Raw genomic sequence first — 20,323 nt, 5'->3', positions numbered from 1 at the left:
ACCGTTTAAGGAATGCATTGCCACAGAGACAGACATCGCTTGTGAACTCCCACTCATGCTGTTTTCCCGATGCTGGGAGCAGAGATGCTGGGGTGAGGGTCTGCACGGTTCCCCACCCAGCATCTTCAAAGTAAACGCTCTCCAGCCTCTGCTCGCTGGGGTTCCTTCTCCCTCTCCACTTCCCTCTCCTGCCCACCTCTCCTCTCATCTCCCGCCCCCCATCGCCGGCGTCCACGCCCCCTTTCCCCTCCCACCTCTCCGCCGGGGGCTCAGCTCGCCTCTAGCCTCCCCTCAGTCTCAGCCTCCAGCTCAGGGTGGTGCTGGCGGGAGTTGGCTGGGCAGCAGGCTCTGGCTGTCCCCAGGCTCGTGGCAGCGGCGCCTTGCCCTCCTGCCTCTCCAGCTTTAGTGACCGCCTCGGAGGCACTGTGATCAAGCTGAGCAGCACCCCCCCCCCCCCGGCCCCAGGACCGAGGAAGCTTCGCAGGTAAGCCTCTCCCCCCACCCCTCCGCCAAGGGCGAGACCCTAGAACGCAGAAGTTTCCCTGAGAAAGGCGGGACCCACCCGGGGAGAGCTTCTTTGAAGGGGTCTAAAGATAGGGATCAAACTTAGCACTTTGAGGTCGTCAAAGAAACTGCTCTTCCAAATAGGCAATTCTTTGTGGCGGCCCCTGCATAGTTTAATATTAACAGTAAAAGCGTTTGCATTGGAATATAAATGGAATTCTTTCTACTTAAGCACTACCAGAGGGGACCCTCTTTATTTTTTATGATTATTAACAGATGCCATTGAAAAAGGTGTAAAACGCATTCCTGGAAAGTCTGCTCTTCTTGAAAGCCTCTTTGGCAGGGTTACTATGAAAGCTAGGAATCTGTCTCTCCCTCTCTCTCTCATCAACTTGGCTGCACAGGTCAGCAAAGGGAACAGTGGAAAACAGTTTTTAAATGAGACAATGAAATGAAAGTCTCAGGCCTGCTTTAAAATACTCTATTGTGCGGGGGCAAACTGAAGCAAGAGTGGCAAAATGGTGATTGTTGTAGCTAGGTGATGGGTTATAATTTTCTACTTTATATTATAATGTGCCTCTACTTTTGTGTAGTTTGCAATTTTCTATAATCAAAAGTTTTTGAAAAGTTGTAGAAAACATGCCCAGCCTGACTCCTCTGACCTTTTTATACTGTCATTGATTTGAAAGAAGCTGCCTCTCTGATCTAGATGTTCTTTCCCTCTCCATTAACCCTTCTCACTTCTGCAGTTAATTCTCGTTTTTATCCTGAGTGCATTTGTCTCCACAGAGAACTGTAACAGTCATATTTTGCTGCTTGGAGAATTACACTTAGAATCTGGTTTATCATTTAGAAGAGAGAATGTTGAAATTCCAGACGAATAAGACATCTAGGCTTAAAAGTAGTGTGCCAGCATCATATGGAATTTTATTTTTATTAGGAAATACTAGAGGAGCTCCTTTAATGTGAGAAGAGGTTGGACGTGGATACTCTTCCTATTTTCCTTCCAGACAGCTCGGAAGACTGTACACTTTGAAGAATTTTTTGTATGTTTTTAAATGTGAGATTGTTTAGCTTAGTGCTTGGCACGTAGAATGTGCTCATTATATGTTAAAATAAACACCTGCTAATATGAGCTAATTCTCCCTGTTGAGTTAATTATTTATCTTTCTCTGTCCATTGCTCAACTATCCAACGCAAGCATATTGCATTTTTTTGCTTTTTTCTTTTTTGGCCACCTTGTGGCACATGGAATTCCCAAGCTAGGGATCAGATCTGAGCCACAGTTGTGATCTATGCTGCAGTTGCAGCAACACCAGATCCTTAAGCTACTGTGCTGGGCTGGGGGTTGAACCTATGTCCCAGCATTCCAGAGATGGTGCTGATCCCATTGCGCCACAGTGGGAACTCCGCTTATTGCATTTTAACAGTGGGGTCAGACTCAGAATTTTGGAGGCTAAGGCTGCCTCGTCTAGCACTGGGTTAACTTTGCACACCAGAAATCTGAGATGAGAGGTTGGGAAACAGCAAAGTCAAGTCAGTGGTACAAAAGTTATTATTTTATGGCTTTGCTTAACTAAAATTGTCTCAAAAACTTCAGAAGCTTTAACAGATGTTTCCTTAGCTAAAAACATAGTCATCATGAGATGTTTTAAAGCCCGACGACTAACCTAATACATTTACAGACATTCTTTTCTTTCAAAGGCCAACTCGCAAGATAAAAAATAAGTCAGGAGCCATTCAATGTGCACCTCCCATGTCAGTGGATGCGAGCTGGCAGAGGGTTGCCTTGGGGCTCCCTTTGTGCCCTTCACCCTGAATTTAATCCACACACAGCATGTCCATGGCATAAATTGAAATGTACAGGTCCTGGAAAAATAGCTTAACAAACAAAGGGGAGGTTTTATTTTATTTTATTGTGATGAGAAACAGAAGTTGTGGGTTCCTGTAAAATAATCAACTGTGTAACTTTCCCATCTTCCTTTCCCTCCAGTACGGCCAGCTTTTCAGGCAGACATTACTTTGTCTCATTCTTGAAATTAAACTTGAAGATAGTACTATGATATGATATTTTTGAATAGGAACTGTCAATGAACTTTCTTGCCACTTACTTCCATCATCAAATCAGCAGCAGGCTTATCCTTTGGAAATAGATTCTAAAATATTTGATAGATGTGAACTCTTTGGCAGGTTGAAGATTTTTCTTCCTGTTAAAATGAACTGCACCACATCTGGGGGACTCTGTGGCAGCGCTGGAGGCGTAGTGGATGTGTGCTGGCACTATGGTGCTTGGGGAAACCACTGGCCAGAAAATTGTCTGGCTGTAGACAACATCATCAACACTCAGCTCATCAGGCTGGGCTCTGTGGCCTGTAGGTGGGTTTTCTAAATGTGATCAATTCCATACGTGACAACCATCCAGAATATTATTAGCCAGTTAGATTTCTCTCCCTCTCATGAAATCTACATGCTTTCTATTTCCTAGTTAGATGCATGTAAACAGTTTAAATGTGGGAATCTCAGGTTTGACATCACCAGGCTCGCTTTGCCATCTAGTGGTAGCAATACGAATAGCAGGCAAGTTCCTCTCCCGGGGGACTAGGAATTGAAGCTCCCTGAGGATCACTGATGAGTAAATTAACTTGTGTTTTTTCCTTTGTGATTTAATCTAGAATTTTAGAGCTCAAAAATAGCTTAGAAATTTTCTAGTCCAACTCAGTGGCTAAGGAGGGCTATCACAGAGATTCTTAAACAAGGGATGAAACTTTGAAATGATGCATAGCTTTGTAAGCACTGCGTGCATTTGTCAAATAAACATAATTTATCAATATAATTTATCTACCCCGTTCCAGTTCTCCTTTCTCCCTAGCAGTCCTGCTCTGTGCCACTGTAATGATTTATCATAATCTTGTGGCTTTAGTTCTAAGATTGTGTGTGTCTATAATTTTCCTAAAAATGAAAACTTTCATTTATGTTTAAGTCTCTGAATGAAACATTCTTCTCCACTTTGTGTCAGTCCTGACTACTTCTTTCTTTCTGAAGACAGATGATTTTTAAGTATTTCACCTTGAAAAAATTTTTAAGATTTTTACCTTGAGTGTATTCCTTTCCTCTTGCGGCTGTAACAAATTACCACAAACTTAAGTGACTTAACACATTATGTTCTAGCTGCGGCGGCCGGAAGTCTAGAGAGGATCAGCAGGGTTTCATCCCCCCCCGCCCCGGAAGTTCAGGAGAGAATTTGTCTTTTGGGGGGGGGGCGGTTCTGGAGGCTATCAGTGTTTCGTAGCTTGTGATCCTGCCTCCCTGTGGCTGCTGCCTCTATCTGCACCGCTCCTTCTCATTCTTGACACTCCTTTTACTCCTTAAAGTACCCCTGTGATTACATTGGGCTCACCTGGATAATCCGAGCTAACCTCCTCATCTCCAAATCCTTAACTACATCACGTTTGCAGAATCTCTTTGGCCAAGAAAGGAACACGTTCACAGGGTTAGGATGTAGCTCTCTTTGGTACCATTACTGTCATAACTGATGGTTCAGTTCCAGACCACTGCAGTAGAGTGAATATTGCAGTACAGCAAGTCACATGATTTTTTTGGTTTCCCAGTATATATAAAGGTTACTGTAGTCTCTTAACTGTACAATAGCATTATGCCTAAAAAACAAAGCATATAATTAAAAAATACTTTATTGCTAAAAAAATGCTAGCCATCATCTGAACTTCAGCAAGTCATAATCTTTTTGTTGATGGAGGGTCTTGCCTTGGTGTTGATGGCTGCTGACTGATCGGGGTGGTGTTTGCTGCAGCTTGGGGTGGCTGCGGCGATTTCTTAAAATCAAACAATGAAATTTGCTGCATCAATTGACTTTTCCTTTCATGACTGAGTTCTCTGGAGCCTGCAATGCTGTTTGATAGCATTTTACCCACAGAACTTCTTTCAAAGCTGGAGTAAGTCCTCTAAATCCTGCTGCTACTTTATCAACTAGCTTTATGTGATGTTCTATATCATTTGTTGTCATTTCAATAGTCTTCATGGCATCTTTACCAGGAGCAGATTCCATCTTAAGAACCCACTTTCTTTGCTCACCCATAAGAAGCAACTCCTCATCCATTCATGTTTTAGCATGAGATTGCAGCAATTCAGTCACTTCTCCAGGCTCCACCTCTAATTCTAGTTCTTTTGCTGTTTCCACCACATCTGCAATCACTTCCTCCACTGAAATCTTGGACCTTCAGAGTCATCCATGAGAACTGGCACCGACTTCTTCCAGACTCCTGTTAATATTTTGATCTCCTCCCGTTAATCCTGAATGTTCCCAGTGGCATTTAGAATAGTGATTCCTTTCCTGAAGTTTTTCAATTGACTTTGCCCAGATCCATCAGTAAGAATTACTCTCTGTGGTAGCTGCAGCCTTACAAAAAACAAATACAAATACAAATAAAGTCAAAATAATTCCTTGATCCATGGGGTGCAGAATAGATGCTGTGTTAGCAGATATGAAAATGCTGTGAATCTCATGTTCATTGCCCTCAGAGCTCTTGGGTGACCAGGTGCATTGTCAGTGAGCAGTAATATTTTGAAAATAATTTTTTTTATGAGCAGTAAATCTCAACAGCAGGCTTAAAATACTCATAAACATATTGTATATAGGCATCCTGTCATCCAGGCTTCATTGCTCCATTGATAGAGAACAGGCAGAGTAGACTTAGCATAATTCTTAAGGACTACAGGATTTTTCAGAATGGTAAATGAGCAGTGGCTTCAACTTAAAGTCACCAGTGGCACTAGCCCCCAATAAGAGGGTCAGACTGTCCTTTGAAGCTCTGACATTGGGCATTGACTTCTCCTCTCTAGCTATGTTAGTCCTCGATGGCATCTTCTTCCAATGTAAGGCTGTTTCATCTGCACTGAAAATCTATTGTTTAGTGTAGCCACCTTCACGGATTATTTTAGCTACATCTGGATAACTGGCTTCAGCTTCTACATCAGCACTTGCTGCTTCACTTTGCACTTTGCACATTAAAGTTATGGAGATGGCTTCTTTTCTTAAACCACATAAGCCAAATTTTGGTAGCTTCAGACTTTTCTTCTGCATCTCCTTACTTTTCTCAGCCTTCATGGAATTGAAGAGAGGTTAGGCCTTGCTCTGGATGAGGCTTTGGCCTAAGGTTGTGGCTGGTTTTATCTTTTATCCATACCATTAAAACTTTCCCATATCAGACATAAGGCTGTTTTGCTTTCTTATCATTTCATGTGTGCACTGGAGTAGTTCTTTAATTTCTGTCAAGGACGTCTCCTTGGCATTCACAACCGGGCTGTTTGGCATAGAAGCCTCATTTCAGTGTCTCTCAGCTTTTGAAATGCCTTCCTCACTGAGCTTAATCATTTCTAGATTTTGATTTAAAGTGAGAGACATGCGACTCCTATCACTTGAACACTTTGAGACCATGATAGGGTTACTGATTGGCCTAATTTCTTTCTTTCTTTCTGGCCGCACCCACGGCATATGGAGGTTCCCAGGCTAGGGGTTGAATTGGAGCTTCACCTGCTGGCCTACACCACAGCCACAGCAACGCAGGCTACAGCTCAGCTCACAGCAACACCAGATCCTTAACCCACTGAGCAAGGCCAGAGATGGAACCCAAGTCCTCATGGATACTAGTCAGGTTCGTTAACCACTGAGCCACGATGCAACTCCCCTAATTTCTTTTTTTATGTTTTTTTCTTTAATTTTTTTTATTAGAGTATAGTTGATTTACAGAGTTGTGTCAGTTTCTGCTGTATAGCATAGTGACCCAGTCATGCATATACATACATTCTTTTTTTCATATTATATTCCATCATGTTCTATCCCAAGAGATTGTATATAGTTTCCTGTGCTGTACAGTGGGATCTCACTGCTTATCCATTCTGTTATTTTAGTTTTCTTTCTTTTGGCTGCACTAGTGGCATATGGAAGTTCCCAGGCTAGGGGTGGAATTGGAGCTGCAGCTGCCAGCTTCCTTCCTTCCACAGCCATAGCAATGCAGGATCCGAACCACATCTGCGACCTATGCCACAGCTCATGGCAATGCCCAATCCTTAAGCCACTGAGTGAGGCTAGGGGTCAAACCCACATCCTCATGGATACTAGTCAGGTTCTTAAACCACTGAGCCACAATGGGGACTCCCTTATCCATTCTAAATGTAACAGTTTGCATCTACCAACCCCAAACTCCCTGTCTATCCCACTTCCTCCCGCCTCTCTCTTGGCAGCCACAAGTCTCTTCTCTGTGTTAATTGGCCTAATTTCAATATCATTGTGTCTCAGGAACAGGGAAGCCCAAAGAGAGGGAGAGAGACAGGGGAGAGGGTCAGTCAGTGGCATAGTCACACAGGACTTACTAAGCACTTATTAATACAAAGTTCACCATCTTCAATGGCCATGGTTTGTGGTGCCCCCCAGACAATCACAATAATCACATCAAAGCCCACCAATCGCAGATCACCATAACAAATATAATAATAACAGAAAAGGATTACCAATATGTGATACAGAGACATGAAGTGAGCAAATGCTGCTGGAAAAATGGTGCCGATAGACTTGCTCCATGCAGGGTCGCCACAAACCTTCAATTTGTAAAAAATCCCCGTATCTGTGAAGGGCAGTAAAGCAGAGAGCAATGAAATGAGATCTGCCTGTCCTTGACACACCTCAGGGAGCTATACAGCAGGCAGAGGTGCATTGTATCCCTTAGAAATATCTACCTGTGCTTTGACTCCTATTGTTTGATATTAATGATAATAATCCCTGCCATTTGCTTACTGTGCTCTGGGCATTGTGTTTATATATATCATATTAGTGCATCACAAAAATACTCCAAAACGTTATCCCTGTTGAACAAATGTAGAAAAACAGCATCTAGAGAGATTAAGTGACCTTCACAAGATCATGCTGCTTGCTAAGAAGTCTCAAGTGGACTTGAATTGGTTTGGCTTCAAAGCCTACTGCGTCCACCATCACTGAAACACCCCTGTCTTCACTGTCCCTCATGGTCACATCACTAACATTGTTCCTTTCTCATCATCCTAGTCCTGCACTTTTTAGCTTAAATGCCTGCATTTTGGAGCTGACATTCAGTGACTGACATTCAGTGGGGGGCTTCAAGTGGGCCGGGAAGTGAACTTTATGAAATACCTCTTGTCTGCATCTGCTCCCAGTGTGAAAGTGACTATGAAAGTTTTACAAGTGTTCTCCTAAACCTGAGCCATTTTTTTTGAAATTTTATTTTTATTTTTTTTTACAGAATAAAATACATATATTTAAACACAATTACATTCACACAGATTATTATATCATGGATCTTAAGAAAGAGATTAAGTGTCTCCCTCAGGAGAAGTGGAATAGAAAATATGCTGAGACAAATAGGAAATCTGTCTGTTCTCTGTGTTAATTGGCCTAATTTCAATATCTTTGTGTCTCAGGAACAGGGAAGCCCAAAGAGAGGGAGAGAGACAGGGGAGAGGGTCAGTCAGTGGTATAGTACAGGACTTACTAAGCACTTATTAATACAAAGTTCACCATCTTCAATGTATGGCTTTCATCTTTACTATTTAGTATTATCTATTACATTTCAATTTTTCTTTAAAAATTAGCATTATATTAAAATTGTGTATATTATGCAACTAAAATTTATAAAGAAGAAAGCCTTATATACCATTAAATATTTTATATAGCATAATAAAAAGAATAACTTAACTGGTAAAAATAACAAAAATAATACACCCTCTGAAAATTAAAATATAAAATGCATAAATTGGTTAAAAAACAGTTAAACAGTTAAAAAACTATATAAATATGTTCTCACAATTTGTTACATCTTATTGATTCTTCAATATAGGCATTACACCATTCTAGGTGATGTGATAAACAAGACATTATAGAATTTACATTGTACCATGGAGAGAAATGGTTATTAATAATACAATTGTATTACTGTATTATTTAATTGTACAGTTGCATTATTTAATTATAATTATACATTCTTTGATGGAGAGGAAATCAGAATCAGATGTAAGAAGACTTCAGCATTCCAAGAATGATGTCAAATGACCCCCTTCATGGTGGATTATGCACTTATTTACTATGAGATATATTTCTTCTCCAGAGATTCCTTGTTTGTGTATCAATTGTAGATTTTTGGTTTGCAGTTATTCTGAAGTTTTGATATGAGTCTATATGTATATGAGATTGTTTTAAGTTGTTCTCTTAATTGCAAATTCATCTCTGGTGTCCTGCATTTGTACCCACCTCTTCTCATGATTTCTGATTTTGGTGGTATAATTGTGCATGGATGATTTCGTATCTTTACTGTATATATACCTTGACTGGTGAGCCTTGCCATTTGTGGAATTTTTGTTTCCTGTTGCTCTCTTTTCTGCCTAGAGAAGTTCCTTTAGTATTTGTTGTAAGGCTGGTTTAGTGTTGCTGAATTCTCTTAGCTTTTGCTTATCTGTGAAGGTTTTGATTTCTCCTTCAAATCTGAATGAGAGCCTTGCTGGGTAGAATAATCTTGGTTGGAGGTTTTTTTCCTTTCATCACGTTAAGTATATGGTGCCACTCCCTTCTGGGCTGCAGAGCTGCTGCTGAAAAATCTGCCAATAACCTTATTGGGGTTCCCTTGTATGTTACTTGTTTCTTTTCCCTAGCTGCTTTCAAGATTTTCTCTTTGTCTTTAATTTTGGTTAGTTTGATTAATATGTGTCTCGGTGTATTCCTCCATGGGTTTATTTTATACGTTACTTGTTGTGTTTCCTGGATTTGATTGAATGGTTCCTTTCCTATGTTATGGAAGTTTTTGGCTATTATCTCTTGAAATATTTTTTCTGTCCCCTTCTCTCTCTCTTCTCCTTCTGGCACCCCTATAATACAGATGTTGGTGCGTTTAACATTGTCCCAGAGTTCTCTGAGACTCTCTTCATTTGTTTTCAATCTTTTTTCTCTTTTCTGTTCTGCATCCACAATTTCCACTAATCTGTTCTCCACCTCACTTATTTGTTCTTCTGCCTCCTGTATTCTGCTGTTAGCTGCTTCTAGTGAATTTTTTATTTCAGTTATTGTATTTTGCATCTCTTCTTGTTTAAGTTTTATATCTTGTATCTCTTTGGTCAGTGTTTCCTATAAGTTATCCATCTTTGCCTCCAGTTTATTTCCAATGTCTTGCATCATCTTTATCATCAACAAAGTCTTTTTCCTGGATGCCGAGAATCTTCTCATCACTTAGCTTACTTTCTGGGCTTTTTCATTTCTCCCTCATCTGAGTTATAGTTCTCTGTCTTTTCATTTTTATAGGTTTTTGGTGTGGTGACCTTTTTACAGATAATAGAGTTGTAGCCTCTCTTACTTCTGGTGCCTGCCCCCCTTCAAACCTGAGCCATTTAATGCTTGCTTTCCACTTGTCTGCTCTCATGAGTAATGCTCTTCCTGCCCTGCCCTGGCCTTTTGCCTAAGCTGCACTTCTCTCTGCAGAGTATCTGGTCCAGGCCACAACATCTACCCGTTGTGTGTCAGTCTTGACCGAGCAGGTAGAGAATGAAAGTGGAGGAGGAGAGAGAGATGGCTGAAGCATGTTTGCACATTTATGCCTGTGTGTAAACATAGACAGTGATGTTGGGAGGAACAGGTGGTTGGGATCATTGATGGCTAAGGACAGAGATGTTGTAAAAAGTGGTTATGCAATCATTGCTGTGTCATAACATATGTTAAGGCAGAAGTTGGCGTTGGCCCAACAAGGCCATTGATCTAAGTGGCCCCTGACACACACCGGCTCCCCAGAAAGCATTTGATAGAATCATGCAAAATTATGTTTCATGGCAGCATACCATATACATGAACTTGGACAACTACCTGACCATACATTACAAGGGACCCACTGGAAAGAAAGGCCCAAGTAAATCTGTCACCTGGTGCAGATCCTTGATGGTAAATCAGCTCATTTGCATATACAAAAGCCATTCATTCAAAACATTTCATATAGTGAACAATCATCTAATCTTTCCTTTGTCTGCCTGCCCTACTTAAGTTAAAATATAAATTTCTCAGGGTAACAAAGCAAAAACAAAAGAGAAGCTGAGCCTGAGATTACAATTATGTCATGCCATAACAAAATTCTACACACTCTAGACAGATTCACTCAAAAAATGAGTTTTTTTTTTTTTTTTTTTTTCTTTCACAGTAAATCACTCCCTTTTCTTTCACAGTAAATTACTCCCAAACAGAGTAACTGTTTGGACTTGACTCTGTTTCTTTTTAGGCTGAGGGCTTGTTGCAGTTCCAGAATTCTTAGGGTAGACTCAGGATAAAAATAAGAGACAGGAAATGCAATTCAAGTGTCCTGTGGCTGGATAATGTTTAATCACACTTAAGTTTAATAGCAATGAGAAAAACATATTACAGAGCCACAGATATTCATAGAAATGAGTAATTAGGAAAGCATTCATTTGGGAAGCCTCTAAAGTGAAGCTGCCCTTGAACAAAAAACAAAGCAAAGAAAAAGGGAGTTTGAAAGTGTGTCAGAAACTATCCTGAGATAAAAATATGAGTGTGAAACTGACTATAACTTTGCCTTATGTAATAAACTGTTTTAAAGTGATATTAATTCACCCATTAAGGCAGAATAATAATCATAAAAGAACTTATTAATTGTGTCTTGCTCTGGGCTCAGTGGGCATTCTTCACATAGATCAAATTAATTATCATAATTGTTATAAAGTTGAGATTACTATTATGTCCACTTTTTCGATGAGGAAATGGAAACTTAATTGAACCTAATGAACTTCCCAAGTTCATATGCCTAATAAGGGGTAAATATGAGACTTAGCCCAAGTCTTCTTACTCCTCGGTCTGTCCTTGTAATCACTGGCTGGTATAGATACCCACATATTCTAACTATTTTCAGCATTCACATTTCTGAGAAAGCATAAGCAAACCAACAATCAAAAACAATAGTAAGTTATTTCTTGTAGTTACTGTGGTCATTTCTAGTAATAGTATAGACCATTCATAGAGTACAGACTTGTTATCACCAAGGGGGAGGGGAGGAGAGGGAGGGAAGAATTGGGAGTTTGAAATTAGCAGAGGCAAATTATTATGTATGGAATAGATAAACAATACGGTCCTACTATATAGCACAGGGAACAATATCCCATTTCCTGGGCTAGACCATGATGGGAAATATAAAAAAGAATATGGGTGTTCTTGTTGTGGCTCAGAGGTAATGAACCCGACTAATATCTATGAGGACTTGGGTTTGACCCCTAGCCTCACTCAGTGGGTTAAAGCTCAGGTGTTGCCGTGGGCTGTGGTGTAAGTTGCAGACATGGCTTAGATCCCACATTGCTGTGGCTGTGGCGTAGGCTGGCGGCTGCAGCTCCAATGTGACCCCTAGCCTGGGAACTTTCATATGCTATGGGTGCAGCCCTTAAAAAAAAAAAAAAGACAAAAAAAAAAGAGTATGTGTGTATGTGTGTATATTTAATATCTGAGTCACTCTGCTATACTGCAGAAATTGGTGCAACATTGTAAATCAACTATAATAGAAAAAAACTTTTTAAATAGTATAGATGTGGAATAATATCTGCTCCATCAATCAAAGTTCATCTGCAAATTCTGATATTCTTGCTTTCTTTCTAATTTCTTTTCCTTCCATTTGTCTCCATGATTCAACCCATAATCAACTGTGTGTATATTGACTCATGGTGAGAGCTGTGACTGCAGCCTAATTTTCATTAACCTAAATTGAAATTTGAGGCACCAAATCCAAGCCATCTGGAGAGTGACAGCGAAGGTCACAATTACCGTGGAAGACAGGAAAAAGGAGGAGGATGAGCAAAGATCAGGGACATTAAAGCTTTCGAAACACTGTAGTTGCTTCACCAGTGGGGACTCTGTCTCTTTAGTTAGTGCTTCTTGGATGACAGCTGTAGCAACTGAACCAGGGCTTGCTCTATCAGCAAGAGCTATCATTTATGTTACATTGACATTTCACCACAAGGCAAACTTAGATTTTCCAAAAGAAAGTGTCCTGAAACATTTGTCCAGTTTTAAATTATAGGCCAAATTAGACAGTCTCTCTCAATGCGTGCCCTTTATTACTGTGATCTGGAGGTCATATTACAAGGCTCTGCCCTTCTCTTACCCAAGAAGAGATGTGGGCATTGCTTTTGCTGCGGTACAGCACTGCAGCCAAGTCCCTCAGAGGGCACAATCAGGGATGGCCAGCGGATGTCCTGCAAGATTTGTAGCATCAGATGTTGGAGGCATTCCATTTAAGCCTACTGAATTTGAATCTCTTCAGATGGATTATTAAATCACTTATATAAAAGGATATTTTATCATCTCTTTTTTCTTTTTATGGCATATGGATTTGCCTGAGCTAGGGGTCAAATTGAAGCTGCGGCTGCCAGCCTATACCACAGCCACAGGAACACCAAATCTGAAGCTTGTGGCAATGCTGGATCCTTAACCCACAGGATCGAGGCCAGGGATTGAACCTGCATCTTCACGGACACTATGTCCAGTTCTTAACGTGCTGAGCCACAACAGGAACTCCTGTTTGTTTGTCGCTAATAAAGGCTTGAACCAGTCAATATTAGCAATTGCTAACATAGTAAAAGAGCAATGTTCAGAATACATTTATTTTGTACACAGAGGTGAAGCAGAGGTCATTTGAAATGTGGTTAAGACATCATCCCCAGAAAGATCATCTTCTGGGAGGGGCTCAAACTGCTACTCCAGGACCTTGGCTGCTGCAGTGGTTCTAAAACTCTACTGAGTATCAGAATTGCCAGGAGGGCTGTTTAAGCGAGGACCTATTGTAGACCACAGGGAATGCTACTCAATATTCTATAATAAACTATATGGGAAAAGAATCCTGAAAAGAATGGATATGCGTATATGTATAACTGATTCACTTTGCTGTCTGCCCGAATTAACACAACATTGTAAATCAACTCTACTCCAGTAACATTAAAACAAAAAATACATAGCTGGGAAGCTACATCCCTCCCAGAGAGTTTGGATGGTAGGTCTGGGTTGCACCCTAGAATTAGCATTTTTATTTTTTTTTTATTTTTATTTTTTTTTGTCTTTTTGTCTTTTGTCTTTTGTTGTTGTTGTTGTTGCTATTTCTTGGGCCGCTCCCGCGGCATATGGAGGTTCCCAGGCTAGGGGTCGAATCGGAGCTGCAGCCGCCGGCCTACGCCAGAGCCACAGCAACGGGGGATCCGAGCCGCGTCTGCAACCTACACCACAGCTCACGGCAACGCCGGATCGTTAACCCACTGAGCAAGGGCAGGGACCGAACCTGCAACCTCATGGTTCCTAGTCGGATTCGTTAACCACTGCGCCACGATGGGAACTTGAATTAGTATTTTTAGCAAGTTCCTAGGGGTTCCTAGGGGATGCTAACACTTCTGGTCTGGGGACTACCACTAGGTATCCTTGATGTGACAGAGTTGATTTTGCTGCACACAAGTCCAGAATCTTATTAAAAAACTAATACTATTCTTTTGAAATGTTTGTGTTTCATTTTGAATCCAAAGGCAGGGGAAAATCAATGTCCCCACTTTCTGGCACTCAGGCAGGAGGATCAGCCTTTTTGGTCTAGTTAGGCCTTCAACTGATTGGATGAGGCCCACCCATACGAGTGTGGGAAGTTTCTTTGCTTAGTCCACCAATTCAAATGTGAATCTCAGGCAGAAACCCCCTTCCAGACACGTCCAGAATAATATTCAATCAAATGTCTGGGCACCCTGTGGCCTAGTCAAGTTGACACACAAAGCTAACCATCACATAGGGCTTTCTTGAAAGTCTGCCTACAGAACTAATGCACAGGGCACAGGTTTTATTTGGTAAAGAAGAGGGGAAAATCCATATTTGAGAGTCATATTCCAGTTCAATGATTTGTAGAGTAAAAGGTCATCTTGTCAGTTATAATTTAGTATTTGCATTCTGCCTATCTAAACCGTAACTAGCTAAAAAATTGCAAGAATAAATTAAACAATACTGAAAAAAAGAGAAAAAACCCCAAACAAACCTAACTGTGGAGGCAATACCATTATTTAGATGTCCCCTCTTTTGCCTTGGAATGCCTTTCACACATTTATTACTCCACAGATCATTATTATCAAATGCTAAAATGTATAAACTGATTCTATGTATTTTTTTAAATGTCAATAATTTGGCTGACTCTTGGTCTTTGCTATAATCAATGTTAAGTACACAATGAACAGCTGTTATCATATGAGGGCTAAATGAAAAATCAATTTTTAAAACTTTTATTTCCCATATTAAAGAACCCTCTTGATTGAAATTTTGCTAAGGACCAAGTAGATAAAAAGATTTGTATGTATCTTTTAAAAATCATCTATTTTGGTCGGTTGGTAAGCTAAGAGGCAAAAAATAACTCTGATTTTGGCAACTTTTTAAGGGAAAGACATAACTTTTCATCTTGGGAACCACCCAGTTAAACATGCACTTTCAAGGTCTCAGTAGAGTTGTTAGCCTTTTTCATTCCAATCCAGTGAAATAAAATGGATAAAATACTCATCTTGAAAATCACATAGAAGGTGACAAAAGAAAATACTAAGTGGTTCAACTAAATTGTTATCGATATAATTACTGCTTTCTTTAAAGTCAAATTTGCCATGGTAATAAGTAGAAAATATTGTGACACGCATGTAGATTTTTTTCTGAACTATATTCTTTACTTATTTTTGGGGGCAATATCCATCACTCTAGAGAAGACTGCCTCGTCTCCAAAATAAAACAAAGTACAAGTGATTAAGCAAACCATAGTCTAATATTAACCAGAATCACCATTATTTAGCATTCAGGTGTGAGCAACTGGAAAAATGGAAATTGCAACACTTCTATGTATTTTTGCTGATGCCAAGTCCTGGCAAAGATTATTCTAAACTTGCTTAATATGTTACAATGTATGATCGTTCAAATTCATTATGTCATGATTTGATGGACATATCATGTTTAAACAACAAAAGAATGTTATTAATTTGTTTAGAAAATTCTGTACTTGTATATGGCAGAGTGAGCTCCGGTGTGCTCATATTCAGCTCTGCATCAGAGACAACTATTGCTTTTTCTGCTTGCCTACAGGATCTTATAGGTGTACCCTGGGTTGTGGGCCATTCCTAATATTTCCTCATTGGCTTTCTTTTTGTTTATTAGAAAACATTGACAGGGGAGGTATCATTGGAGTCATCTAACCTCGAATTGCCTTTGCTTCATACAAAGGGTAAATCATTTGCTAAACCTGATAGTTTAACTGTTGGTTAAAAACAACTTGAAACATAGCTGAAGAGTTTCCAAATTGCTGCTCCAATAGTGCTCCATGCCCCCTCACTCTCACAAAACAACAAGGGGACAAACATCAGTTTCAGGGATAGATTTACATACCAGTGCATCTAATGAAGCAAGCAAAGAAGGAAGAAGATATAAACAATAGAAGAGGTATAATACAATTTATCACGTACTGGCAAATTTAAAGGGCTTTCAGATGATGAGACTCAGGACAAAAGGGACTGTATTTAATCATGATCATATTCTCTCCAAGTGGCGAATTCAGAACCATAGCCTGTGCCCCCTAAATTCTTATGTTTTTAATATATAGAAAGATGCCACTATAAAGCACTTTTGTGTGTTGCTTTGCTTAGGTGGTAGGGCCAAGCACAACTTTGATTTTAAAAAAGTACACCGTACATTTTTCTTACTTTCAAATAAAATGGCCTGTGCTGTACATATATAATGGGTTCTGCTTGTAAAAATCAAAGCAGGTTAATAGCAGATGAGCCCGTTTATTTCTAAAACTACTACTGAATATTTTAGAATATTATTTGATGATTTCAATTGCACCATCAATCAGGTTGGTCTGCAAACCAGGGAAATTCACTGTGTTTCAGTGAATGCTTTTTTTGAGCACTGTGCTAGGCATTTACACACTAGAGATAAAGAATTTTAAGATCCTTGCTTTTATTAAGCTAAATTCAAGCTTAGCTTAGCTTGAGCGCACTGAGCATCTGCTTCTATTTTCTTTCTAAATCACCTGGAGATAAGGTTGTAAGAGACCTTGTCAGGCTGGGATCTGGGACCTTTTGCTGCAGTGCTTGCACTTGGAAAAAGTCTCCTTGAGCCACAAAAGGCAAAGAAACTATAAGGGACTAAAAATAACTGCCTGCATGTATAGTGGGGACAAATTATGAACAAGATAGAAAACGACCAAAAACCCAACTGCCACTTCCAAGGTGCTAGAAGCAAAAACGGGATATGGGCATGATCTCTGCACACAGCCCCACCAAGTGGGTAGGCATACCACCCAAGTCACTCCTCCTGCTGGACCCCTGGACCCACCCCTACCCTCAAGCCATTTAAGAGGCCAGCTCCTCATTCCTCATGGAGTGAACAAGGGAAACTGTTCCATGTTCTCCCTCCAAAGAGTTACAGTCCCAGTAAAGCCTGGCCTGAATTTCTTGTCCAGCCTTTAATCCATATCAATTTCTATGGACTAAACAGTCTAAGAACACTTGGAAGGAGGAGGGCGTGGCTAAGGCAACAGAGGATCCCAGCTGGCTACCCCATCCTACTTTCCCATGCCATTGGGTTGTCTGGGGAGCTACAGAGGCAGATGGCAGGTAGGGGGTTGGGGGGGAGGACAATGTGGATTAGCGCTGGTGGAGGGACGTTTGAGTGAGAACAATTCACTGATTTGGGGCATTTATTCCAGCCTACTTATTAGCAGTTTTACTGTGTTTAATCTCAGTAAAACCTAAGTACAGTGTAAATATGGACTCCTCTTTGTGGCAAAGCTACATTTAGGACCCAAGGCCTTAATGAATGATAAGTGACATACTTGAAACCATTATAAAGCTTCTCTTTCTTTTTCTATTTTAAAGGACAACATAGAGAAACAAAATGGAAGCTATGCTATTTTGGTGGATATTTTTCACCCTTGGGTGGACCCTCATTGATGGATCTGAAATGGAACAGGATTTTATGTGGCACTTGAGAAAAATACCCCGGGTTGTTGATGAAAGGACCTTCCATCTCACGAGCCCCACCTTTGAGGCAGATGCTAAGATGGCATTAAATGGGGTGTGTGGCATTGAATGCCAGAAAGAACTCCCCAGCCCCAGCCTTTCTGACCTGGAAGACTCTCTTTCCTATGAGACTGTCTTTGAGAATGGCACCCGAACCCTGACCAGAGTCAAAGTTCAAGGTTGGGTCCCTGAGCCAACTCAAAATCTCACCAACCAAGGTGTGCCTATCAGGAGAAAGAGACAGGTGTATGGCACAGACAGCAGGTTCAGCATCTTGGACAAAAGATTCTTGACCAATTTCCCTTTCAACACAGCTGTGAAGCTGTCCACTGGCTGCAGTGGCGTGCTCATCTCCCCCAATCATGTCCTAACCGCTGCCCACTGTGTCCACGACGGGAAGGACTACATCAAAGGGACCAAAAAGCTGAGGGTAGGGCTGCTGAAGATGAGAAATAAAGGTGGTGGCAAGAAACGTCGTAGGGGTTCCAGGAGGAGCAGGAGGGAAGTGAGTGGTGATGATGGAGGGAAGGAAAGCAAAGAAAATCTGAAGGAGAGCGCTAAGGCTGGAAGAAGGAGAAATAAATCTGCTCGGGGTCAGAGAACTGCTGCAGGGGAGCCCTCCTTCCAGTGGACCCGGGTCAAGCACACCCACATTCCCAAAGGTTGGGTCAGAGGAGAGAGCGGAGACGCAGCCCTGGACTACGACTACGCCCTTCTGGAGCTGAAGCGCTCTCACAAGAAGAAATACATGGAGCTGGGAATCAGTCCCACCATCAAGAAGCTGCCCAGTGGAATGATCCACTTCTCGGGCTTCGATCACGACAGGGCCGATCAGTTAGTCTACCGGTTTTGCAGTGTGTCCGATGAATCCAGTGATCTCCTCTATCAATACTGCGACGCCGAGTCAGGCTCCACCGGCTCCGGGGTTTATCTGCGCCTGAAGGAGCCAGGCAAAAAGAGTTGGAAACGCAAAATCATTGCGGTCTATTCAGGCCACCAGTGGGTGGATGTGCATGGCGTTGAGAAGGACTACAATGTGGCAGTGCGCATCACGCCGCTCAAGTACGCGCAGATCTGCCTCTGGATGCACGGGGACGATGCCAATTGTACCTATGGCTAAGGGTTCCCTGAATTGAGGCCATAGGTTATAGGCATCGGAGAGAAAACCAGTTCTGATGATTGCAGCAAGATCACTTCATAGTTTATGCCTAGACTCAAAGCCTAAGGATAGTGTTTCAACATGTTTATGTTTACTTTTTCCAAATGAGGAGCTTCTCATGCATTTCAGAAAGGTTTAGGTACACATGAAACCTTGATGGGCACTTCAGTGCCAAGCATATATTCTCTTTCCTTGGTGATACGTTTCATTTATGGGGGAAAGAATTTTTTTCTGCCTTCTTGAAATTAGACATGCTTTAAAACTTCAAGCTGGTATTATTAATAAGGTGTGATTTCTCAATAGACTGTCAGGGTCCTACTCTAAGTAGAGGCTAATAATAGGGTGCCGGTTGCATATTAAATGTGAAACTGAAGATGAAGAGGTGGACAGTAACACCAGTGGAATCAAGTTTGAGACAGTAATTTATACCACAGTTCATACTGCTCTGAGATAGACCCATTCAGCTCATGCCCTCTGAGTTCACAGTGTGTTTTCCATTGAGTCTGAGAAATTTTAGGTTTGTTTTGTTAAGAACAACAAGGAATTTGGGAATTCCCTGGTGGCCTAACCATTAAAGATTCAACCTTGTCACTGGTGGGGCCGGGATTGGATTCCTAGCCTGGGAAGGTATGCATGCCAAAGGCAAGCCCCCCCCCCCCCCGCCCCCACCTCACTGCAACAAACTAACAAAAAAGAATTACAAGGAATAGCAAGTTTTATAAATGAAACTACTATTTTACTGCTTTAAAAAACTATCAATTGAAGCATTTTTATGGGAGAAATACTTTGTTCTATGAAATAAATCTAGTTTAAAAATAGGAAAGGTGAGACATTTTAAGATCTCAAGTTTTTATTTAACTAGTATTCAAAACATGGAGTTTTCAAGTATACAGAGAAGACTGTTTGAAAGTTATAAATGATTACACCTTGAAAGCCACATCATTTTATTCTACATAGTCTCCTATGAATGAAGTGTTATAGTTTTAGTTTTGTCATTTCTTGGCAGTTTCTAGGGCATATATTGTCTTCTCTCTGGACACACCCAAGTTCATTGATTCAGACTGAGTTCAAGTTTATTCTACTTATTATTTACTTTGATAAGGGGAACGTTTACCCTTGACTAGTATACAAAAGAATATGTGATTAGATTATGATAAAAATGATTTTGTAAATGGTGTTGAAAATAGCTGAAATTTAATATAAGCTATATTCTTTCATGTGGATCTGTTAAAAATCATTCAATAAAAACTTAAAAAATAAATCAACTATAGCTCTTGCTGTGTTACATTTATATAGTGGGCTTTTGCAAGTATTAAATTAACTATTTAAAAAATGATTCTATATAATTCTAAGTACATTTTGCTGGGTAGTATTTTGTCACTGGTAATAATGGAATAGGGCTATAGTGTCAAAAATTATGCTCAAATCTTTTTTGAGGAAACCTCTGTATGATCATTGCAACTCAGAATGTTTCAAGGTGAGGAGTTCCCTCTGTAGCAAAACAGAATCAGCAGTGTCTTAGGGCTGCTGGGTCGCAGGTTCAATACCTGGCCTGACACAGCGGGT

The 20,323-nt window shown here is 40.7% G+C and overlaps 1 protein-coding gene across 2 annotated transcripts; it reads left to right on the top strand.

The window, feature by feature from the left end:
* The first annotated feature begins 293 nt into the window (after positions 1–293).
* On the top strand, positions 294–20,018 carry PRSS35 (serine protease 35). Of its 2 annotated transcripts, XM_084964031.1 has the most exons (3): positions 294–484; positions 2,695–2,880; positions 17,455–20,018. In XM_084964031.1, the coding sequence occupies exon 3, from the start codon at positions 17,474–17,476 to the stop codon at positions 18,716–18,718; it is 1,245 nt and encodes a 414-aa protein (XP_084820157.1). In that variant the 5' UTR covers positions 294–484; positions 2,695–2,880; positions 17,455–17,473; the 3' UTR covers positions 18,719–20,018. The 2 variants fall into 2 exon arrangements, with proteins under 2 accessions (XP_084820157.1, XP_005659463.2); XM_005659406.4 differs by lacking the exon at positions 2,695–2,880.
* Positions 20,019–20,323: the final 305 nt, after the last annotated feature.

The sequence above is a fragment of the Sus scrofa genome, chromosome 1 (genome assembly GCF_054392235.1).
Source record: "Sus scrofa isolate SSC_HxYL_T2T_F1_AM1 chromosome 1, Sscrofa_HxYL_maternal_Yorkshire_Landrace_v2.0, whole genome shotgun sequence".
In the NCBI taxonomy this organism is placed as follows: Eukaryota; Metazoa; Chordata; class Mammalia; order Artiodactyla; family Suidae; genus Sus; species Sus scrofa.
Note: the sequence above shows the minus strand (reverse complement) of the source record. Positions and strands in the feature narration are given on the sequence as shown.

Bases quoted from the DNA above. Each gene is read 5' to 3' on its own strand.
- PRSS35 (XM_005659406.4), top strand. From the start codon at position 17,474: ATGGAAGCTATGCTATTTTGGTGGATATTTTTCACCCTTGGGTGGACC.